General features: G+C 45.1%; 1 protein-coding gene across 4 annotated transcripts; it reads left to right on the top strand.

The window, feature by feature from the left end:
- Positions 1-1,736: 1,736 nt before the first annotated feature.
- baz2a (bromodomain adjacent to zinc finger domain, 2A) lies at positions 1,737-19,561 on the top strand. 4 transcript variants are annotated; one of them, XM_061904577.1, is made up of 31 exons: positions 2,012-2,229; positions 5,770-5,893; positions 7,568-8,317; positions 8,611-10,302; positions 10,402-10,647; positions 10,726-11,085; positions 11,165-11,225; positions 11,417-11,525; positions 11,600-11,701; positions 11,806-12,028; positions 12,102-12,163; positions 12,949-13,014; positions 13,103-13,489; positions 13,560-13,814; positions 13,901-14,115; positions 14,196-14,270; positions 14,376-14,541; positions 14,617-14,679; positions 14,763-14,907; positions 14,992-15,599; positions 15,681-15,999; positions 16,071-16,226; positions 16,307-16,467; positions 16,543-16,608; positions 16,698-16,981; positions 17,059-17,194; positions 17,268-17,414; positions 17,491-17,735; positions 17,812-17,955; positions 18,021-18,200; positions 18,289-19,561. In XM_061904577.1, exons 2-30 carry the CDS (start codon positions 5,770-5,772, stop codon positions 18,178-18,180), a joined length of 7,527 nt encoding a protein of 2,508 aa, XP_061760561.1. In that variant the 5' UTR covers positions 2,012-2,229; the 3' UTR covers positions 18,181-18,200; positions 18,289-19,561. The 4 variants fall into 4 exon arrangements, with proteins under 4 accessions (XP_061760560.1, XP_061760561.1, XP_061760562.1 ...); XM_061904576.1 differs by lacking the exon at positions 2,012-2,229 and adding an exon at positions 1,737-1,758 and having other exon boundaries at positions 18,021-19,561; XM_061904578.1 differs by having other exon boundaries at positions 12,105-12,163; positions 18,021-19,561.
- The last annotated feature ends 5,301 nt before the right edge of the window (positions 19,562-24,862 follow it).

The raw sequence follows: 24,862 nt of genomic DNA, 5'->3' as shown, positions 1-24,862 counted from the left end.
TCAAGATCAGACAAACATTACAGGGAGACAGAACAGGATCGCTGACGGGTCTGCCGGCTTCCAGCGTCCCTTACAAAAAAGATGAGATACAGGTAAACAAGGGGCGGAGGGAATGGGAGAAAAAAATAAAAGATTAAAATAAAATAAAAAAATCGGTCTTAGCCTGGGCCCTGGAGAGGGGGTGCAGACTAAGGCCAAGGATAAAACAACAACTCATAGCCATAGTACACATATGTAAGAGGGAAACATCAAACATCAAAGAACACAGAGGACATTAAAGACATTAAAGCAGCAGATACAACCAGACACTTCTACATTCAGCTATGAATAAAAAGTAAAAGAAACATATCCACTGTGGTGGCCTCTGCGGTGTTCCACGTCATTGTCCGCTGGGGTGGAGGGAGCATGGCCAGAGACAGGAGCAGATCCAACAAAGCAACCAAGACAGCCGACTCCACTCTCGGCCAGTGTCCAGTCCACATGGATGAGCGAGGATACGTCCAAGGTGACTGAGGTGTCCGACACCTGCTCACCCAGCCAAGACACCGCGAAGCCTCTCCGTCCCAGCGATCAGTGCTAGCTCTGCAGCCCTGTCCCCTCATCCGCATCTCCTCCAGTCCCTCCAAACCGACTCCGGTTTGGCAGACACCCAGCAGCTGGTCTCCATGGCCAAATGGCTGCCGAGAGACGGATCCAGAAGTCCACAAAAAAAGCACCACAGAGGTCACGAAAGTGCCACCCCTTGTCACAGTCCCAAAGGGTCCTGGACCAAAAGGCAAAAAAATATAATGACATATGAAAACAAGAGGGAAACACAAAAGGATGACACAAGAGCACAGAGCTCCTGCCAACAGCAGCCACTACAGTAGCGCCATCTTGGGGGAAAAAAAATATATATATTGTCTTCATGTCTTCTTTTGAGCGATATTTTCCGTATCTACTTAGTTTTAGCAATCAAGAATATTTCACTCGTATTTATCCTTCTTTGTGGGAACATTGTCCATTGTCATGTCATGTTGGGATGTACATTGTGGACGCCGCCTTTGCTCCACAGTAAGTCTTTGCTGTCGTCCAGCATTCAATTTTTGTTAACTTCGTAGCCAGTTCAGTTTTAGTTTCGTCCTGCTTAGCCTTGCCTAAGTTTCAATGCCTTTTCTTAAGGGGCACCCGCATTTTGTTTATTTTTTGGTTTAAGCATTAAACACCTTTTTACTTGCACACTGCCTCCCGCTGTTCCCGACATCTACAAAGCAATCAGCTACCGGCTGCCACCAACTGATATGGACAAGTATTTACACGGTCACTGCCGAGCTCTCGACAGCACGACACTCAACAACAACACATCATTTGCAGACTATAATTATTGGTTTGCAAAAAATATTTTAACCCAAATAAGTGAAATTAGATCATCTCCCACGGCACACCAAACTGTATCTCACGGCACAGTGGTGGAAAAACACTGCTCTAGACAGCACCGACACTCAACAACAACACATCATTTGCAGACTATAATTACTGGTTTGGAAAAAATATTTTAACCCAAATAGGTGAAATTAGATCATCTCCCACGGCACACCAGACTGTATCTCACGGCACACTAGTGTGCCGCGGCACAGTGGTTGAAAAACACTGGTCTAGACTACTTCGACCGTAAACTTCCTCTTTGTCGGTTGCTTTCTTTTTGTCCAGCCCAAAATGCTGAAGACATTTCCTGTTTCTACAGTGGAATAAAAGTGACTTACTCTAGTTCACTAACTGGTAAGTGCCAGTAAACCAGACAACTACGTTTGATTATTGATATTCCACTTTTGTAAAGTGTTATTTTCGTGGCTATCACGCATTGTAAGGAATGTAGGGGCAACAGTTAAACTCGTTTTTTTTTTTTTTTAGTTGTAGCCATTCGTAGTGACGCCATACTACTGTGTTGACTTGATCTTTACTATACGAGGTGCTCAAGCGTAGTAAGGTATTTTACTTTGAAGAACATCTCTTTGACCGGATGCGTGTGTGGTCATTGTCGCAGCGCTAACGCTTGCTTCTGTTCGCCCTCCTATGTGATCATGGCCGCACTGGAGCACACCAGCCATGTTTTCTAATTTAAAACCCAAAGGTTAGGGGAAGAGTTGTTTTTTTTTTTTTAATTATTTATCGTGCGCGGTCGCTGCTTCAATTTCCACCAAGGCGGAGGCTGTGAAGGCACTGGTGTCTTCGAGATCAGCGTAATGAAAGGTATGGTAGTTCTGCGTGGAAATATCCAAGTTGAGTGGGTGATGCTGTGCAAAAAGCGCACCGCGTAAACAAAAGTCATTTATCCGGCGGCGAGCTCACGCTAGCCCACGAACAAAAGGGAGCAGGCATCCTGCTCTTAATAGGCGAGTAGCGTGTCATTAGCCTCTAATCACACCGAACTCGACATGTCGGCGTGGTTATATCCACTCCTGCGGCTCGTCGTGCGTTGAAAGCCGCGTGGTCGCGGTACTCGATGCCGGGATGTTTGCTAACATCGCAGCGTCGATGACGCTCCGGGTCAGTTAGCTTATTTCGCTAGCTAGCATCACTCGCTCGCTTCCATTGTGAGGATTTGCATAATAACCTTGGAGCCGAGGGAGGATATTTCGTCTCCGGCGTGAATGGAAACTTGTCACCCGGTTTCTTATTGCTTTGAACTTTCTGTATGCCGTCTTTGAAGACTGACGAGCGTCGCTCTGGCGTGAATTGTTCGTGTGAGAAAGGAGCTAACGCGGCGCTCGCAATGGCCTCGTTGAATTAGGAAATGTGGTATTTAGAGGGCTGCTTTAGTGCTACCAGGGCCAACTATGTACGTTTATAAATGGGGCATTTTGCCAAGACGTAGCTTCGCTGAGCCGCCCGTCGTGAATGGACCGAGGCCATGTCTTGGGTTTGCGCGAATCTTGTGTACACGTTTAGTCACCTCATCAGCCGTAATGATCAACCTTTTTTTTTAGGCAACTCCATTGCGCCTCGCTGGGCCTCGCTCTCATCTCCTCTCCGCTCTAGCTGCGACATTTTGATGCTTGTTGTTGGCACAAAATGGTGCTGACAACAAGCGACACTTTCCGAGTTTAATAAGGAGGAAACTTAATAACACATACCGTATTTTCCTTGAATTGCCGCCGGGGCGCTAATAAATTTAAAACCCACTTCTCACCCCTGCGCTTACCAATGGCATGCAGTAATAGTAAGCATGCGCTAATTATTTTAAATAAATGATAAATGGGTTGTACTTGTGGCTTCACGGTGGCAGAGGGGTTAGTGCGTCTGCCTCACAATACGAAGTTCCTGCAGTCCTGGGTTCAAATCCAGGCTTGGGATCTTTCTGTGTGGAGTTTGCATGTTCTCCCCGTGAATGCGTGGGTTCCCTCCGGGTACTCCGGCTTCCTCCCACTTCCAAAGACATGCACCTGGGGATAGGTTGATTGGCAACACTAAATTGGCCCTAGTGTGTGAATGTGAGTGTGAATGTTGTCTGTCTATCTGTGTTGGCCCTGCGATGAGGTGGCGACTTGTCCAGGGTGTACCCTGCCTTCCGCCCGATTGTAGCTGAGATAGGCGCCAGCGCCCCCCGCGACCCCAAAAGGGAATAAGCGGTAGAAAATGGATGGATGGATGGGTTGTACTTGTATAGCGGTTTTTCTACCTTCAAGGTACTCAAAGCACTTTGACACTACTTCCACATTTACCCATCCACACACACATTCACACACTGATGGAGGGAGCTGCCATGCAAGGCGCTAACCAGCACTCTTCAGGACCAAAGGTGAAGTGTCTTGCTCAGGACACAATGGACGTGAGGTTGGTACTCGGTGGGGATTGAACCAGAGACCTTAGGGTTGCGCACGGCCACTCTTCCACTACGCCACGCTGTCCCATTTTAAAACCTCTTCTCACTCCGGCACTTACCAAAGGTATGCAGTAAAAATTTTAGTGTGATGTAAGCTTGGACCTTAAGTCCTACTGAATAATAATTTGGGGCGGCATGGCGTACTGGGTAGAGCGGCAGGCCAGAAACCTGAGGTTTGCAGGTTCGCTTCCCACCTATTGACATCCAAAAAATCGCTGCCGTTGTGTCCTTGGGCAGGACACTTCACCCTTTTCCCCCAGTGCCACTCACACTGGTGAATGAATGATGGGTGGTGGTCGGAAGGGCCGTAGGCGCAAACTGGCAGCCATGCTTCCGTCAGTCTACCCCAGGGCAGCTGTGGCTACTGGTGTAGCTTACCACCACCAGGTGTGAATGAATGTTGAGTCCCACTTCTCTGTAAGCGCTTTGAGTGTTTAGAAAAGCGCAATATAAATCTAAGTTATAATTATTATTATTTTTAATAATGATAAATGGGTTGTACTTGTATAGCGCTTTTCTACCTCTAAGACAGTGTTTTTCAACCACTGTGCCGCGGCACACTAGTGTGCCGTGAGATAGTCTGGTGTGCCGTGGGAGATTATCTAATTTCACCTATTTGCGTTAAAAATATTTTTTGCAAACCAGTAAATATAATTCGCAAATGATGTGCTGTCTAGAGCTCGGCAGAGTAACCATGTTATACTCGTCCATATCAGTAGGTGGCCGCCTTTAGCTAATTGCTTTGTAGATGTCGGAAACAATAGGAAGCAGCGTGCATGTAAAAAGGTGCTTAGACCAAAAATAAACAAAAGGTGATTGCCCCTAAGAAAAGTCTTTGAAGCTGAGGGAAGGCTATGCAAAACGAAACTAAGACTGAACTGGCAACAAAGTAAACAAAAACAGAATGCTGGACGACAGCAAAGACTTACTGTGGCGCAAAGACGGCGTCCACAATGTACATCCGAACATGACATCCGAAAACAACTGAAATATTAGAGGCTGGAAATATCACTCAAAGGAGGACTTGAAACGGCTTCAGGAAAATACCAAAAAAAGTTTAAAAAAAAAGCCACTAAAATAGGAGCGCAAGACAAGAACTAAAACACTATACACAGGAAAACAGCAAAAAACTCAAAATAAGTCATGGCTTGATGTGACAGGTGGTGACAGTACACCTACTTTGAAACAAGAGCTATATTGATGCATGCTTGGTTATGGTTTAAATTTATATCCAACAATTGTGACAACTTTTTACTGTCAACTGAGTTTAGTTTTTTATTGATTTCTGCTGGTGGTGTACCGCCGGATTTTTTCAACACGTAAAATGTGCCTTGGCTCAAAAAAGGTCGAAAAACACTGCACTAAGGTACTCAAAGCACTTTGACACTACTTTCACATTTACCCATTCATACACACATTCACACACTGATGGAGGGAGCTGCCATGCAAGGCGCTAACCAGCACCCATCATGAGCAAAGGTGAAGTGTCTTGCTCAGGACACAACGGACGTGACGAGGTTGGTACTAGGTGGGGATTGAACCAGGGACCCTCGGGTTGCGCACGGCCACTCTTCCACTGCGCCACGCCAGCGCTTAATCTTCTTCCCTTTATGCGATTTCAAATTACCGGTATTGAAATCAGCTGCCTCCATTTAGAAAATCATGACAGGGGAAGTGTCACTCGTGACGTCACAAGTTTGACCAGGCGGTAATACTAGGCAGGCGCATACTATATGCCCTGCGCCAATTCAAGGAAATACGGTATTTAAAAAAAAAAGGAGCAATGGGAACTGAGTGATACCCACGTGCTTGGCTGTGTAATGTTCCCTAATTGCACAATGTTGATGAAGACGAGTTAAGGGCTACATTTTGAATCTTCTAAATGTAGTAATGTGTTCTTTTTATAGATGGAAGCGAATAATCATTTCAACTATGGCACCAATTCCTCAAAAAACTCAGGACTGACACGTTCCTCAGGGGATTCTCTTTTTACTAATGGCTCGTCCTCGAGTTTTCCTCAGCAAGGAAAGAGTGAGTATTATTTATTCCTCATGAGTGAGTTTTGCTGTTCTGAAACATTTAAGTCAGGGGTGCCCACACTTTTTCTGCAGGCGAGCTACTTTTTAATTGATCAAATCGAGGGGATCTACCTCATTCATATATATCATTTATATTTATTTATGAAAGAGACGTTTCTGCCCCAAGCGGAGGCGTTTAAGTACCTAGGAGTTTTGTTCACGAGTAGGGGAAGAGTGGATCGTGAGATCGACAGGCGGATCGGTGTGGCGTCTTCAGTAATGCGGACGTTGTACCGATCCGTTGTGGTGAAGAAGGAGCTGAGCCGGAAGGCAAAGCTCTCAATTTACCGGTCGATCTACATTCCCGTCCTCACCTATGGTCATGAACTTTGGCTCATGACCGAAATGAGTTTCCTCCGCCATGTGGCGGGGCTCTCCCTTAGCGATAGGGTGAGGCTCTGTCATCCGGGAGGAGCTCAAAGTAAAGCTGCTGCTCCTCCACATCGAGAGGAGCCAGATGAGGTGGTTCGGGCATCTGGTCAAGATGCCACCCGAACGCCTCCCGAGGGAGGTGTTTAGGGCACGTCCAACTAGTAGGAGGCCACGGGGAAGACCCAGGACAGGTTGGGAAGACTATGATTCCCGGCTGGCCTGGGAACGCCTCGGGATCCCCCGGGAAGAGCTAGACGAAGTGGCTGGGGAGAGGGAAGTCTGGGCTTCCCTGCCTAGGCTGCTGCCTCCGTTACCCGACCTCGGATAAGCGGAAGAAGATGGATGGATGGACGTTTTTTTTAACAAGTTAAATGTGTTTAATGTGTTTAATTCCAACCAATGCAAGGCATCGGTTGGAATCAGACAGTAGTGATGATAACGCCCACATTTTCGAATGAAGGAGAAAAAAAGTCCTCCTTTCTGTTCAATACCACATTAAAGTGGTTGGTTTTTGGCATCTTATTTATCCAGCTTCCATACACTTTACAAGAAAAACTTTGGCGGCAAATTCCGTAGCTTGCTTGATTGACATTCACGGCATCCGAAGGTCTTGTGAGATGACGCTGGCTGCTGCGAGATCATTATTATAAAAAAATGACCGAGAGGAAGGCGAGAAACAGTTTTTATTTCAACAGACTCTCGCGCCGTACCTTCCGTCAAAACTCTAAAGGCCGACTGCACATTTCCTATCTTTACAATAAAAGCCCCGCTTCATGCTGCCTGCGCCAACAAAATAAAGAGCCTCGGAAAGCTGGCGTGCACAAGCAATCGCTCAGGAAGCTGGCGTAGCATGTGCACGCCAGCTTTCCGAGACTCTTATTTTGCTAGCGCAGGCAGCATGAAGCAGGGCTTTTATTTTGAAGATAGGAAATGTGCAGTCGGCCTTTAGAGTTTTGACGGAAGGTACGGCGCAAGATTCTGTTGAAATAAAAAGCGTTTCCTGCCTTCCTCTGGGTCATTTTTTCTTAATAATGATCTCACAGCAGCCAGCGTCATCTCACAAGACCTTCAGGTGCCGTGAATGTCAATCAAGTGACGTCTTGGTGAAGATTGATGTTCGCTAATTTTTAGGTCCATTTTTTTAAAAGCCTGGCTGGCGATCGACCGACACACCCCCCGCGGTCGACCGCTAGCTCGCGATCTACATAATGGGCACCCCTGATCTAAGTGGTAGTTGGCCTCTTGTGTTTGACAGATATGAATGGCGAAATGAATGTGAATGGCGTCACTACTGTACTCGGGTCTGGTGCACCTGGTTCTCAACCACCTTCCGGTCCTTACCCGCACATCAGCAACCACCACCAGAGCAACATGGGCTACCTGTGGGGAGCACATCCTCAGTACAGTCCAACCTTGGCCTCTCCTCCCAGCCACGGGTTGCACCAAAAGCAGCCTGCACCGGGGATGATGCAGCCTTTGTCACAAGCTAACTTCCAAGTTCATGGACAGTACCAACTCAATGGGGACATGGCCAGCTCCCAGCCACCTTCTGTGGCGGACCCGTCAAACTTGCCCCCCACTGGAAGTCGTTTCTGGAGCAGGAGTAACCCGGGACCGCAAACTACCAGTTACACTTCCCGCAGTATATATGGTACCTTTCAGAGTCCGTCACATCATCGAGTTTCTCCGTCACCGCTTCACCAGCAGCAAGTGTCCACTTCGCCGACGCAACAGCACCTCCATTCCCAGCATCTCCCGCATCACTATGGCGTGATGCCAAATGGGATGCCCTTCTACCAGCAGACGCATACATCTCTGCAATCACCTCAGCATCCAAAGAAATCGACGCCACAAGGTCAGACGATGCTCCCGACAGCCCAGAATTTTACACCTCCACATGACACAGACGAGGCACCCTCGGGTTTGAGGACGACATCATCCCCTGTGCAGGACAGCGGCGCTAACAAGACCCCCCATGCTAGCACCGTGTCTTCTTCCATGCAAGGTGACCACGCATCACATACTTTCAATCAACAGTCTTTTTCATTTGAAGCATTTTTCTTATGTTGTGCTTTAGATTCACTATTGTGATCTGTGCATTATTGTGGTTAACCAGCAGGTGCCACTGTTGTAGCAAACATGTCATTATGAGTAGAACCATTGAGAGTATTCCCTGAAAAAGCCATCTTTTGACACATAATTCATTTAAAACATGTTGGACCATCATATATGTGATGTCTTCCATATTTATTATCGTGTCATTTTTTTTCCTGCTGACTCAATGTGGTGTTTCCTTAGGGCATATGAAAGAGGAAAACAAGGAGGTGTCCCATTGTCGCTCAGAGGAGACACCCGTTGTTCAAAGGGCTCCTGGCTCTTCCACGGCTTACATCAGGCACACAAGTGATCATCATCAGAGTTCTGAGAAGCCGACGACCCAGCAGCCAGAAGGTGTCATCAAGCCTTCATTGAGCGCACTTCCCCAGACATTGCACCCACCATCTTTATCTTCCTCCACGGTGTCTCTAAATAAGGTACCTTCTCTGGTGTCTGGCACTCCAGCTGTTGACTCTCCAATGGATTCTGCTGCGGTTACTATTACTTCTTACCATGATGTTAAATCTAGTTCACCCCAATCATCATCAGCTTCTGCTCCCATGCATTCCTCTCTTTTGCAAATGGGGAAAGACCTCAAGTCTCCTGCTCCTGCAGTAAAAGAGGTGATGCTTCCTGGATCCAAACATCCAATAGTGGGATCATCCTCCTTGCCAGCTCCTCACCCAGTCTTGTCTGAAATTGTTTCTTCGTCTACATCACCCGAGTTAGAGGTTTCTGGGCCACTTACAGCTGTCTTAGCGCCTGCTATTGTCGCCACCTCTTCTTACGCCGGGGCTACACCTATCTTATCCCTTCAACAAATGGTCCAAAGCTCAACACTTCCCCTCATGCCTGCTCTAAAATCCAACTCATCAGTTTGTGATGCATCAGGTGGTGTTCTTTCTTCAAAAACATCACCTCGTGTGTTGTTTTCTGCTGGTAATAAACCTGTATCCATGCCCCAAACGGACTCTTTGTACGCCGTTCGACCTATTGTCTCTTCAGCACCATCCCCCCCAGAGGGGCAGTGTTTGCCCTCATTATCTGCCCATGACAGTCCCTCAGCCAGACCTCTCTTTGCCCTACCTCTACTAACCACTCAAGCCTCCAGTAGTGCACCTGTTTCTGTCCCTCCTGCCTTGGTGTCTCTGCCTCCTGCAGCAGCTTCTGTAGCGGTCTACAATTCTGACTCTGCGGAGCATCCTGCGAGTTGCATACCTGTCAGTGTGCTTAGTCAGTTGCCAGAGCACCGTTGTCAGAATAACACAAGGAACGCCTTTGCGCGTGAAAAAGGCACAAAGGCAGAAGAGTGCCTCCCTGAGGTTGAGACACACATAGACACCAATCCTCAGGTTGAGGCACACAAAGATACCGATCCTCAGAAATCATCTGATCTTCCAGACCAACCTTTCCATTCTGAACGACAGTCCAACAATATGCAGAAGGAGCCAATGTCAACTGGCCGTGTTGGGGACCAACTAAAGGCAGCGCAAACTCATTGCCCAAGTGCCGACGAATGCCTGACTGTTGAAAAAAGTTTTGACCACTCTTCATATACTTCCTCCCAATATGGCAGCAAGTTAGCCAGCAGCTCAGCGTCAAGATTCCATATTAGTTCTTTCTTAGATATGTCTGGTAGCAGCTTGCACATACATGACTCCAGCAGCTTTGGCAACAGCGGTTACCTGGGCAATGACACTTCTCAGTTTGCCAGTACCTCACAAACCGACGAAGAACCGTCTTCTGTATACGACACAACTAGAAACGGCAGCTCCTTCTTGGATTACACCAGAGATGACACGCTGGACTCCACTCGTGAGCAGGAGCTATCTGGGGCACTGGTGTCTTCCCAAAACAGTACTGCGTTTGGGGCATCTCAACTATTTCAGGAAGGTACTTTCTTGAATTTTTAAGCTAAAACAACTCAACAGTAGCTTGTCATTTATCTCATTAATTGGAGCTCACATTTTAAATTGTATCGTTTTTGTATAGGTCATGATACGCCAGACTCCGGAGCAATTTGCAGAACAACCACGGCAATCGAGAACATGACTCCACCGAGTTTCAAGATGAAAGATGAGAACTTCATTGCCTTTAGTACTCCGGCACAGAGCCCTGCTGTACACCCGCTCCAGCCAGTCACTGATCAGGTTTTGTCAGCCACTGGAGAGTTTCTGAAAAGCCCAGAAACACCTACTAAACTTGATTCTCCAAAGGCATTATGGATGAGAAAATCAGGTAATACGCCATCTTATAAGTATGACATTTTACTCCATCATCAAATATAACTTGCATGACCCTTCTATTTTTTTGAAGCACCTCAAGAGCCCAAGAGAAAGCCACGTGGTCGAACCCCAAAAGTGGAGATGATAAAGGCTGAAGAGGATGGTGACAAAGTTGTGGAAGCCAAGGGAAGGAGAAGGAGGAGGGTATCTCTCAAAAGTCCAGACAAATGTGAACAGATTGGGCCTCTGTCTGAGGAGATGGATTCCGTCACAGCCACAATCGAAGCGGTTCTCGCCAACCCGGCCGCCATCAGCTCACCTTTTGACAAACCCAAGGTGAATAGGGCCAGAAAACGGGACCAAGATGGAAATGATACAAAACCACCAAAACAAGGTGCTGAAATAGCTGCCAGTGATGCTGACGACAATGAAGAACAAAGTTTCACTGCGGGTAATAAAGATGAGAAGATGCTTTAGGATACTGCTGGTTTGACAGTACCTGTGCTGAGCCTGTGTGTGGTTTTCATCAGGTGAACCTAACAGGAGGAGGGTGGCAACTGAGCAGCAAGTCAAGTTTCCTCTGATGCATGGGTAACATACATGTTTACATGTACAGTCTTTTACAGTGTATTTTACGCAAAATAGCCACTGATTTCTGCTTATTTGTCTTTAAGTACCCTTTAAGCTTGATAAAACGGCTGTCATATCAAGCTATCATACACTAAAAGGACATTCCAAAATATATTTGACTGTGATGTAATAAAGCTTTCTCTTGATAATAGATGGAAGAGAGAGATTCGTGTGAGGAAACTAGATGACCGCATGAGGGGTGAGACTTGGTACTACGCACCCTGCGGAAGGAGAATGAAGCAATTCCCAGAAATTATTAAGGTAGTGCTGTGATTGTTGATTATGGTGGTGGGATAAAGGCGTTTATAATCGTATCCCTACATTGCATCTTTCAGTACTTGAAGAAACACCATGACAGTATTGTCACTAGAGAACACTTCAGCTTCAGCCCTCGCATGCCTGTTGGAGACTTTTATGAAGAAAGAGAGAGCCCTGAGGTTAATAATTGCACTTAATAAATTGCTTGCCAATAAATGAAAAACTGCAGTTTCTGCAAGAATATAAAACATGCAAACACTTTATTCTTTATGATGTGTGGCAGGGTATGAAGTGGTTTATCTTGGCTAATGAGGAGATCCCCTCTATGATCATGGCCATCACCGGCAAGCGAGGTCGACCGCCAAACCCTGACAAAGAGAAACCGAGCAGGATTTGTAGCCTGAAGACAGGGCAGGTACGCCGCCCAGGTAGACCCCCCAAAGCCAAGATGATTGACTTCCTGACTAAAGTTGATGCCAAACTGTTGAAGAGACTTGAGTCTAAGGGTGAGTGAGCGATGATTGATTTTAATGTGATGGCTGTGTCATGTGATTACTATCTTCTATTTGGTTATTTTAGAAGGCCTCACAGAGGAAGACAAAGAGAAAATGTCAAAAATCAAGAAGAAGATGAAGAAGAAGGTTTGCACTTGTAATTGTTTGTAATTGTTTATGATGTTACTATGATGTGGTTGTCATGTCTCCTTTATTGCTGCACTTAATGACAAATTTTCTAATCTTTTGACTTATTTGGGGAGTTTTCTGACTATATCCAAATCAGTTTTTTTTTTTGCTCTGTCTTATAATGAATTGGGCTGAAAGCAGGCAAGTATATGTGTAACCTCTACACTTGGGTTAAAACATGATTTCCAGAATCTTAGTAACCTGTTAAACATCCATAGTGTCTTGCGATGACACTATCTCAATATCTTACAGGGCATATTATTGATGGAATCATTGCACAGCAGGTTGCAAGGCTCCTCTGGCTGCTGGTTGTACAGTAGCATATTCTTATGTTTTCAAACGTGTATGTCTTGGCTCTTTAGTTTCGTTTCAAAAACTGGTAACTCTCAACGCTGAAGTGTGCTAAGCACTTCTGTTTTGCTATTTTATATTCAAGCTTGTTTAGCGGTTAGCACGACTTCTTGACTCCTGCTGCTCTCTTTAGCTATTTCTCGTCCTCCAGTGATAATGAAAGAATTGTGTGAAAACTTGTGAGAAGTGTATTTTTTTTGGAGAAATTATTTTTGCCACCATAGAGATGAGTATACATAACTTAGTACCGCCTCTACTATGTCTTTAGCCAGGCAAGCAAGCCTCCTGTGGGTGGTCATTCGTAAACAACACGCCTCAACTAAAACAAATTGCAGTTTACTGAGTGCGGCAGAGGTCTGTCCATTCTCCTGATTTTTGTATTCAACACTTAGGCCAGAATGAAGAGAATGGAGGATGCGAAGATGAAGAGGATAAGAGAAGAAAAAAAGAGAGCCAAGGTTTTGCCCAAAAATGTCACTATCATTACATAATCCCTTACACCAGTACTTACTCAGCAGTATGTGTGTGTACTGTTTTCTGCAACAGCAAGACACCCAGAATTTAGAGGTAAAAGCCGAGCCACAAGACCTGACAGCATCACCGCTCACAGAGGATGCGAAACAGTCTGTTGCCGAGCCCAAGAAGCCAGGCCGACGAAGGTCAGTCAAGGTGGAGGCAACTCCTCTAATCCAGCAGACAGATGAGGAGAGGATAGCTCAGGGCCAGAGAGTGTTGAGTGCTCGTGGTAAAGCCAAGGCTCTGGCCAAGGCCCAGGCTGAGGCCGAGGCAGCAGCTCGTGCCACCCTGGCAGCTAAGAGAACCGCAGAGCGAAGAGTGCAGACCCAGAGGCGACTAGAGGAACGCAAGAGACAACAGCTGATTGCAGAAGAGTTGAGAAAACCCACCGAAGACATGTGTCTTACTGACCACAAAGTGAGTTTTTACTTTCATTTTTAACATGCGATCACAAAGATTATGGCGATAATGACTCTTCCTCTTGTAGCCCCTGCCAGATCTGTCCCGTGTGCCTGGTATGGTTCTTTCTGGCACAGCTTTTTCTCACTGCCTAGCTGTGGTCGAGTTTCTTCATGGTTATGGGAAACTGGTGGGTCTCAATGTACCCAAAGACATCCCCAGTCTTGCCACCCTGCAGGAAGGTCTGCTTGGTATAGGAGAAAGCCAGGGGGAGGTTCAAGACCTGCTCATAAAGCTAATTGAGGTTGCTCTCCGTGATCCAGGCCTGCCATCCTGTTATCAGGTGTGTGATACATCAATTTTTTTAACACAATCTGAATTCTGGAGATGTTACTCAGACCTCTGTTTCGTTTTGCTCTTCACCCACAGTCTGTAAAGATTCTTGGTGATAAACTGACTGATCTGCAGCTGACGCGCAGCACAGTTTCTGAGGTTCTTCGCATCTTTTTGGAATCACATGGTTATGAGACGGAGGTGTGCAACACACTGAGGACCAAAACCTTTCACTCCTTGTCACCAGAAACCAAGGCATCTATGTTGGGTTTTGTGGTGGAGGAGCTGAACGGGAGCAGTGTTGTGACAAGGTTAGAACAAGAGCTTTTTGAATACGTTCGTATTCGGCAATAAGAGGTTCTCACTTGTAAAAAAAAAATTCACATTTCAGTGACATTGACAACACGCTGGAAAACATGTCAAGCTACAGGAAGAACAAGTGGATCATTGAGGGCAAATTGCGCAAGTAAGATCCATCCATGCTTTTACAAATTTGATCAAGAAAAAGTGGTAGATGACTTGGATGTTAAAGGTTTTTTTTGTTGTTTTTTTTCCTCATACTTCCTCACAGACTTAAGACTGCGCTGGCGCGTCGCACAGGACGCTCAGAAGAAGAACTTTGTTTAGAGGATAGACGACGTAGTGCTCGGGTAGCTGAGGAGGACAATCTGGAGCAGAGTGTTGTTTCAGACAGAAGCAGTCGCCGTGGTCGCAAAGAAGACGCCAAACTCAGTGATGTATGTATGCGCAGTAACTGCATGTACTAGAACCAGAAAATCGTTATTTAAATATTTGGGTTTTTTTTTCTACAGAGTGAAAGTCCTACCAATGCCAGCATTCCTGATCTTGAAAGGCAGATAGACAAGCTAACTAAGGTAAGACTAATGCTTTTCTATCACAGCATTAATAATCTTTGTTTCAAGCAGTGAAATGATCCTCTTCCTTTGGCCATCTTCAGCGGCAAGCGTTCTTCCGGAAAAAGCTGCTTCAGTCGTCTCATTCCATGCGGTCTGTAATGTTGGGCCAGGACCGGTACAGAAGAAGGTACTTGGCTCTCCCTCATCTCGGAGGAGTTTTAGTTGAGGGTCCAGAAGAGCTTCTAAGTAAGTACATGTGTTTACATTACAATAAACTTTAAACAAATTGCTGATTTGTTGATTTTTCCAATGTTTTTCATTATCTTATAGCTTCAGGAGATGTGGTCATAGCAGAGGTGCCTGTTACGTTCCTCAAAAAGGAGGCTGAAACAGAAGAGATGCCTGTCAAAGCAGAAGACACTCCAATGGAAACTACTCCCCCTCAGACTCTGCCTTCTTCGCCTTTCTCTGGTACCCCTCAAACGCAGACATTGTCCCCAGAGGAAGACCCTCTCCCTGGCACTGCATCCCTCATGAGCAGCCAAAAAGGACGAGGGCGACCGCGAAAAATCAAACCTGAGGTGGAGCTCCACCTTCGCACTGCAAAGATCCGCCGCCAGCGTCGAAGTAGCGTCAGGTCAGCGGGGGAAGATGGTCTAGGCTCTCCAGTTGGGGCCTGTACTCAAGATCTCTCGCAGTCTGCTTTCCTGAACTGGCTCAGCCAATCAAGACATGCAGTACCCAGTGACACTTGCCTTAAAGAACCTCTAGAGGGCGGTCAAACAGAAGAGACTGTAAAGGATGCTGCAGAGAAGCAAGACCAATGGTTTACTCCACTCCCCCAAACACAAAGTGATGACAACTGTCTGAGTGAGCCCAACATGCCCTCCTCACCCCCTAAATCGCCCTCGCAGGATCTTGCTGCCCCATTCATACAGGTTTGATGTTAACCATAACATAGTAAACTTTTATAATGCAACTTCTATAAATACATTTAAATGTTCAATTTTATCCTTCAGTTGGACCCACCCTTGACTTCTGTTGGCGAAGTTTCTGCTGACCCACAGAAGGAGATTGCTACAGAAGAAGTACTCTCAACAACACAAACACCACCTGTTGTTGAGTGTAAGCCCGCACTCCTTCATGCTGCCAAACGGGCTCCTACCACCCCAGCCAGGCCAGGTCGCAGGCGAAGAAGAGGCAGCAGAGGCAGTAGCCCTGCCCGCAGGGGGCCACGTGGAGCCTCAGCCAAGCGCAGAGGTCCCCCTCCCGCATCGCTTCTCCATGACCTCGAGCAGCAGTACTTTACACAGCTGGTGGTTAAGCCCATTCCAGCATGTAAGTAGAAAACACTTGAAATGTTCTTACCTCGTCAACACTGTGGTCACAATACTTCATATCTTTTGCAGCAATGGTGCGCGGCTGGTGGTGGATCAAAGATCCAGAAGAGCTATTTAGCACCCTGCAAGCTCTCCATCCACGAGGAGTAAGAGAAAAAATACTCCATAAACACCTGGCCAAAAATATGGAGAGCCTAAAGGAGATGTGTACCAAGCCTATCAATGGTGAGCAAATATTTGAGTCATAAAACTCTGAAAATTGTCTGAACTGCTCATTTTATTCTGTAATAACTATCTCCCATTAGATCCCATGTTTGAGCTGAAGGAGGAGAAGAAGGAGGTGCTGTTAGAGGCTCTGCAGCAACCTTGGCAAGTGCAGGAAAAGGCAATGGATGTAGACCTCAGCGCCCTCCAGTGGGTAGAGAACCTAGAGCAGCGAGTCATGGCTTCTGACCTTCACCTGAAGGTGAGAAAGCAACAATAACACATTTTAATAAATACTAGACATTTAATAAATATTGTTGTTTCATTTCTATTGAAGGCTCCCCCTCAGAGTGTGGTCAATGAAGCTGAGTCAAGCGTTGAGGTACCAGCAATAGACTTTCAGGTAATATAATCAGATTGGACAGCATCACACACACACACACACACACACTCACAAATGTGGCTAACTTGGACTCACTCTCCTCATGTAAGCCGTACACAATCCCAGAGCCAGACTCCAACCGCGAGGACCTCCAGTACTACGAACATGACGCCGACCCCCGTGATGACTGGACAGTACGCACCAAGAAGGAGTGGTCTGGCCTGCCTCGCATCGCCACCCACCCGCTGGACTTGGCTGTGCTGCGCCTCGCCAACCTGGAACGGAACATCGAGAGGCGCTACCTAAAGGAGCCACTCTGGAACCCGGCTGAGGTGATGCGGCTCGCTCCTCTCACGCCAACCCCTGGAGAAGAACAACCCATGGATGTCATCAGGTTAGTAGAACTGCCTTTGGAGTACATGGCACAATAATACTTTTTTGTGTTTCTAAGATGCTTCTCTTCCCTTCCAGCTTGGAAAGTGAGATCACATCCAGGCTCAGAACATGGCGGCAGGCTCTGGATCGCTGCCGCAGTGCCCCTCAGCTGTGTCTCTGTCTGATGCAGCTGGAGAAAGCAATCGCTTGGGAAAGATCTGTGACTAAAGTGGTATAAAGAGCTACCATCTTTCAATTCCACTGAACTTCAGGTGTGTCAATTTGACTAAGACTCTTTCCTCCAGGCGTGCCAGGTGTGCAGGAAAGGTGACAACGACGAGTGTCTGCTGCTCTGTGACGGCTGCGATCGAGGCTGTCACATGTACTGCCTGAAGCCCAAGATCACTCAGGTGCCTGAAGGGGACTGGTTTTGTCCAACATGCACTGCCAAGGTCAGAACTCAAGCAGAGAAGCAACTCCATGTCAGTGTTTGCAGCAGATGGTCAGCTCTTGTCTTCTGTCTTTCAGGACGAGAGCAAGTCACCGCACCCTAAAAAGAGGACCAGGGTGAAGAAGAAGAGATATGAAGAAAACAGCTCAGATGATGACACCACAACCCGAAGGAGCTCTGGCATGGCAACGCGGCACAAGGAAGTGGTGGTGGCGACGACCATGACTGCAACTTCTTCGTCGTCTCGTAGCCCAGCAGAAGGAGGGGCCGCCAAGCGACGTCGGATGACCACCCGTAACCAGCCAGACCTCACATTCTGCGAGTGAGTTGTCAACCTAATGCTTTCTTTTAACAGTACCATGTGGTCGGTGGATGTTAATCTTTTGATATCCTGCTAGGATCATCTTGATGGAGATGGAGGCTCATGCAGACGCATGGCCGTTCCTCGAGCCTGTTAACCCGCGTCTGGTGTCGGGTTACCGCCGAATTGTCAAGAACCCCATGGATTTCCTGACCATGAGAGAAAGGCTGCTGCAGGGAGGGTAAGCTTTCTTGTGTGTCTCTTACGACGTCCCACTTGCTAATGTCCCTCATTTCTGTGTTGCAGGTACTGCAGCTGTGAGGAGTTTGCTGCAGATGCTCAGCTGGTCTTTAACAACTGTGTGCTGTTCAATGAGGACACCTCTGTGGTGGGGATGGCGGGACACTCAATGAGGCGCTTCTTCGAGAGCCGCTGGGCTGAGTTCTACTCGAACAAAGACAAATAGAACACATGACTATCGGTGCTGTAAGCAACCCTTCGTTACTGCAAAGACGGTATCCTCGCCTGTAAAAGTATATCTGTACAGACTTAATATTTGTCTCTCGTTCTTCAGGCCTGCAACTGAACTCACTTGAACTTGTCATTCTTCATCTCCTGTTTGTGCCACACCTGTTTCACAAGTTGTATCGTAGCGAGGCATTGGGTCAAGTCCATCTCTGGGGGAGGGGGGGCGATGATTCGTTCTCAGGCCCGGAGGATTTAAAGTCTCAAATTTTTTCATTGCCTTTTTTTTTTTTTTAAATTATTGTCTTTTTTTTTTTTTGCAGTCGAGCGACTGACATTGGACCTGGTAATCGATCCACAACAAACACAATAGATAATTGACCATTTCTCACCTATTCAATAGAAATGTCACGTAATGCGGTCTTATATACCTAGAAGTTTTGTTGCGCTATATATTTTCATTATATATTCTATATAAATATATATATAAAGATGACAATAGCTGGGATTATTTAATAGCAATAGCTCGTAGTGACTGTACAGATGACCTCATAGACTGGTCGAGCAGATTTCTGAAAAAGGCCAGATCAACTAAAAGAAATAGCTTTTTGGGTAGACTTTGTATAACCTCCATTCAGTCTTGCACATGCGCGCATACACACACACACACACACACACACACTTACACACACATTTCTACTGCTGTTGCTGTGTGGAAGACTGGAGGATACTTGATGTCAGTCAGTCCATGTGTATTTCACTGCACAGTGAAGAAGCAGCAGTCAGTAGTAAACAGATTGTATAGAACTGTTACTTGCACCGGTTGGTCTGTCTATTGGAAAGATGACGCTGAATGCTTGCTCATATGTTGTGACACTGTGTGTAAAATAATCGAACATTGTGTGCTGTACAGGAATTGCAAATGACTTCAAAGCACTGGCTGCATTTGTACCTGGGTTACATTCCTTTTTTGTTTGTTTTTAATCTCACTTGTGGGCCAGTAGTGTATGATGAAGCGGCTTCTTTGGCGCGTGTGACAAACAGGACCGCACCACAGTCCAGCTTTTATTTAAACATATTTCTTACACTGACCTCAGATCAGTTGGTTAGAACATATACAGTACATTGTTCCTTATTACACGTTAAAAATGTTTTACAAAAAGGAAAAAAAAAAAAAAAAGACCAGAAAACCAAATGTGGTGTCATGTGAATTTTTAATAATGTACAGTTTTGGTGACTTCAAATTTTGTTCCTTTATATTTTTAGGACCAATTCATTTTTAAAGATGAGGTATTATCAGATTCTGTTGTATTAAGGTAATGTAACACGTGTGCATCTGTAGAATGTACTGTGAGTTGAATAAAAAACACATCTAGTAGTAATTTGGACTTCCTTGTGTTTACGATATCCTTCTGCCCAGTTTGTTTGGATACATCATCTTTATCAATCTTAAAACGGGAAGTACCGTATTTTTCGGAGTATAAGTCGCACCTGCCGAAAATGCATAATAAAGAAGGGAAAAAAACATAAGTCGCATTTTTTGTGGAAATTTATTTGATTAAACCCAACACCAAGAATAGACATTTGAAAGGCAATTTAAAATAAATAAATAGTGAACAAGGTGCCTGGTATGTTAACGTAACATATTATGGTAAGAGTCATTCAAACAACTATAACATATAGAACATGCTATACGTTTACCAAACAATCTGTCACTCCTAATCGCTAAATACGTCTAGTCTCTTACATGAATGAGCTAAATAATAATAATTTATATTTTAAGGTAATGTGTTAATAATTTCACACATAAGTTGCTCCTGAGTGTAAGTCTCACTGCGACTTAGAGTCCGAGAAATATGGTAGTTTTTTCTAATGCCTATGGTAGCCGAAGCCAAATGTAAAATCACTTCAAGTCTTAACAACCAGGCAATTTTGCATAAGCATTTTTGGGCAGATAGTTGCCAAGTCCAGACATTTGCACTGTGGTGATAAAATTAATTTTGAAGTACTGTGTTTTTTTTTTCACTTGCTACGACACTTACTGCTGTTTCACCCTATATTAGTGTCACACACCTTGCCCGTGAACTGAGTGAATTGAAAAATGTATGTAGATTATATAGCGCTTTTTCTCTAGTGACTCAAAAGTGCTTTCCATTGACAAACCCCATTACATGTAAGCCATATTTACATCCGTGTGCGTGGCAATGGGAGCAACGTGGGGGGAGTGTCTTGCCCCAAAGACACCATAAGTGACTAGAATGGCAGAAGCTGGATTCAAATCCTACAAGTTTCTGGCCGACCGCTCTACCATCTGAGCCATGCCACCAACATTTTATTTCAAAATTGAATGAATGTCTTATACTTGCTTTAATGCATTCTCGATATAGTACCGTATATCATTGTAAAAATGCAGAAACAAGATTGATGAAAATGTGGAGTGTTTGCAGATCGTGGAGCACCTCCCTGGAGACTCCTGTCCGAGGCACATGCCGCGTGGGAGGCGTTGCCATCACTTCCAGCTGCTCTGCCCTCAAGTAGGACCCTCCTCACATGCACACAAGACACAATGTCTCCTATACATCTCACCCCGTCATTCCCTCATATCACCGAGTTGGCACTTTGTTAGTGGGTGAAATTGTGTCTGTGTCAGCACTTTGGGTGGAAGGGGACGAAAACTCCCCACGCTAGCGGGTTCCAGTGAGCTGCCCCCACCCGCCACACCGCACACATTTAAGCTTCCCACAAAGGGGGGATGACAGTTTAACAGTTGCTTTGGTAAGTAGTGGCTTATCCACCTCATAACAGGACATCAGTCCCTTCCCCACCGACCAGTTCATTCTGGACCCCTGACGCCCGGAAGGTCTGAATTCAAACACCCCCATGACCCCCTGATGCCAAGGCCCATATAGCATCCTCTGTGCCGCCGAAAGCTGTTTAAACCCCAAAAGCAGAGAAGCCGTACGTCTATTTCAAAACACAAGGGTTTTTTATTAATCAAATACGGGGAAAAAAAACAGTTAAGCATGTCCAGATGCAGCAACAGAATAAGTGCCATGGCAACACCATCATGACACATGAGGACGCTGCACAAGTAATTTTGAGAAATGATGGATGTTGTGGAGGTGTGGCAGATATGGTCAAAGCAGGCACTTTGGTCTGTTTGAAAATATTGCTCACAACACTGAATTATAATGACGATACAGTTTCACAATGATTTGTCACAGTATGCTGCATTATGTGGCCTAAAAAGTACTACTCCATTAAAACTTTTGGAACAGCAGGAGGTGATATGTGTGATACACAGGTGGTCCTATAACACCGTACTACATCTCTTAAGTGGAATTTTATATACTTATACAGTGGGGCAAAAAAGTATTTAGTCAGCCACCGATTGTGCAAGTTCTCCCACTTGAAATGATGACAAAGGTCTGTAATTTTCATCATAGGTAAACTCCAACTGTGAGAGACAGAATGTGAAAAAAAAATCCAGGAATTCACATTGTCGGAATTTCAAATAATTTATTTGTAAATTATGGTGGAAAATAAGTATTTGGTCAACCATTCAAAGCACTCACTGATGGAAGGAGGTTTTGGCTCAAAATCTCACGATACATGGCCCCATTCATTCTTTCTTTAACATGGATCAATCGTCCTGTCCCCTTAGCAGAAAAACAGCCCCAAAGCATGATGTTTCAACCCCCATGCTTCACAGTAGATATGCTGTTCTTGGGATGCAACTCGGTATTCTTCTTCCTCCAAACACGACGAGTTGAGTTTATATCAAAATGGATACATGGATGATACAGCAGAGGATTGGGAGAATGTCATGTGATGAAACCAAAATAGAACTTTTTGGTATAAACTAAACTCGTCGTGTTTGGAGGAAGAAGAATACTGAGTTGCATCCCAAGAACACCAAAACTACTGTGAAGCATGGGGGTGGAAACATCATGCTTTGGGGCTGTTTTGCTGCTGAGGGGACAGGACGATTGATCCGTGTTAAGGAAAGAATAAATGGGGCCATGTATCGTGAGATTTTGAGCCAAAACCTTCCATTAGTGAGAGCTTTGAATGGTTGACCAAATGCTTATTTTCCACCATAATTTACAAATTCTTTAAAATTCCTACAATGTGAATTCTTGGATTTTTTTTCACATTCTGTCTCACAGTTGAAGTGTACCTATGATGAAAATTACAGACCTCTGTCATCATTTTAAGTGGGAGAACTTGCACAATCGGTGGCTGACTAAATACTTTTTTGCCCCACTGTACATACAATGCAGTAATAAGAAACACAAAAAACAATTTGATTCTGGTCTTCCAGACAAAGCAACCTTTCCCTCTAAATATGAGACCACTACGCTGCTTAGGTTTTTAGTGTCTCTTACATTGGAGCAGATCCTTTAACATGCTCAAGGATACGGTACAGTCTTCATCTTTAACAAGTGTAGATGTTCCTGTCCCTGAGTTTTTTATGTTTTCACACCCAAGCTTGATGGCTTTCCTTTTCTTTGGCATACTGCTACCAGACACACCTTCTTTACACGTAGGACAAATAATGTTTATTATTTATTTTGGACACAACACAAATATTTTTCATCCACACGAGTAAGAAAAATAGCATCGCCTATACATTATTTGTAAAAATAATAGTAATATTAAAGGGGAAGTACGTACAATTTTTTTTTTTTTAGAAACTTGCCTATCATTCACAATCCTTATGTAAGACAGGCTCACACGTTTTTCTCTTTTATTGTGTATTCTGAATCATAAAAAAGTGCGAGCAAGGAGCAGCTAACAATGCAGGTAATGGGGATTTGATATATTTTGCGTATTAATCCCTCTTAAAAACATCCAAAAGCCCTGACATTTTATATACAGTACGTGGTGTAAAATAATGTAGTAACAGGCACATTCATGATAACATTTAATATGTACGTATTTTTTCTCATTTGAAGAATTACGTTTAGTTTTTCCTTGAGGACATTGATTTTACAGTGCGCATTGCAATATTTGCTAACTACATCTACTAATCATGGCAGACTTCATGAAAGACAACAATGAGTAGTTGACACAAACGATGATCTAGAACCTTATATTTTTGAGCCTGAATATGTAGAGGATGAGTCTTAAAAGGCTGAGTGATAAGCAGATCCAACGACAATAAAACACTTAAGCATCATGTAGCAGTATGGCTAAGTATTAAACAAGAAACTTCAAACATAATAAAACAATCACCTACTGTACAATGTCTGCTCTGACTGGGATGTCCACCGATTGGATGTTTATTAGATCTTTCAGCAGACTTCTACTCACAGTTTAGGTGATCAAATGTATCATAATCCTCACTACTCTGTCAAAAAGTGCTGAAAGTAAACAAGCATCTGGTTTTCTTGACGCCTTCAGGTCTGAGTTGATTTTCAACCTTGTACTAAACAAGTGAGAAGCAAGATTTATAGTCTAATGCAAACATTTATCAACTCAGAGTAAACTTAAGTATTTTTGGCAGTTTTCAGATGTTTTTTAGAAGGCTCTATAGGTGGAATAGATGACTCTCATCTAACCTCCTCTTGCTAGTGTTTATTTATGATCTACAATGCATTAAAAAGAGAATGACTCATGTTTTTCTCTCATGTAATGATTGTGGATGATTTAATTAACAATTTATATCTAAAAACAAAAATTGCACTTTAAAAAAAAAAACGTGTCGGAAAAGGAGCAGGAAGAAGCAAAGCTTAGAATGTCCTCCATCCATCAATCAGGCATAATACATTGCATAATCACCTGATATCTAACAATATTCAGTATATAATTATAAAATGTCATACACTCCATCCATCCATTTTCTACCGCTTATTCCCTTTTGGGGTCGCGGGGGACGCTGGCGCCTATCTCTGCTACAATCGGGCGGAAGGCGGGGTACACCCTGGACAAGTCGCCACCTCATCGCAGGGCCAACACAGATAGACAGACAACATTCACACTCACATTCACACACTAGGGCCAATTTAGTGTTGCCAATCAACCTATCCCCAGGTGCATGTATTTGGAAGTGGGAGGAAGCCACTTAATTGCATTGCCACTTCAACTGATAAAATATGAACTAATAAGCGACATTATCCTTCAGTGCAAGAGACTCATACTGTATTGTTTATGTATTCTTCCATCCATCATCTTCCGCTTATCCGAGGTCGGGTCGCGGGGGCAACAGCCTAAGCAGGGAAACCCAGACTTCCCTCTCTCCAGCCACTTCGTCTAGCTCTTCCCGGGGGATCCCGAGGCGTTCCCAGGCCAGCCGGGAGACATAGTCTTCCCAACGTGTCCTGGGTCTTCCCCGTGGCCTCCTACCGGTTGGACGTGCCCTAAACACCTCCCTAGGGAGGCGTTCGGGTGGCATCCTGACCAGATGCCCGAACCACCTCATCTGGCTCCTCTCCATGTGAAGGAGCAGCGGCTTTACTTTGAGTCCCTCCCGGATGGCTGAGCTTCTCACCCTATCTCTAAGGGAGAGCCCCGCCACACGGCGGAGGAAACTCATTTCGGCCGCTTGTACCCGTGATCTTATCCTTTCGGTCATGACCCAAAGCTCATGACCATAGGTGAGGATGGGAACGTAGATCGACCGGTAAATTGAGAGCTTTGCCTTCCGGCTCAGCTCCTTCTTCACCACAACGGATCGGTAC

Source organism: Nerophis ophidion, linkage group LG06 (assembly GCF_033978795.1).
Source record: "Nerophis ophidion isolate RoL-2023_Sa linkage group LG06, RoL_Noph_v1.0, whole genome shotgun sequence".
NCBI classification, from domain to species: domain Eukaryota; kingdom Metazoa; phylum Chordata; class Actinopteri; order Syngnathiformes; family Syngnathidae; genus Nerophis; species Nerophis ophidion.
Note: the sequence above shows the minus strand (reverse complement) of the source record. Positions and strands in the feature narration are given on the sequence as shown.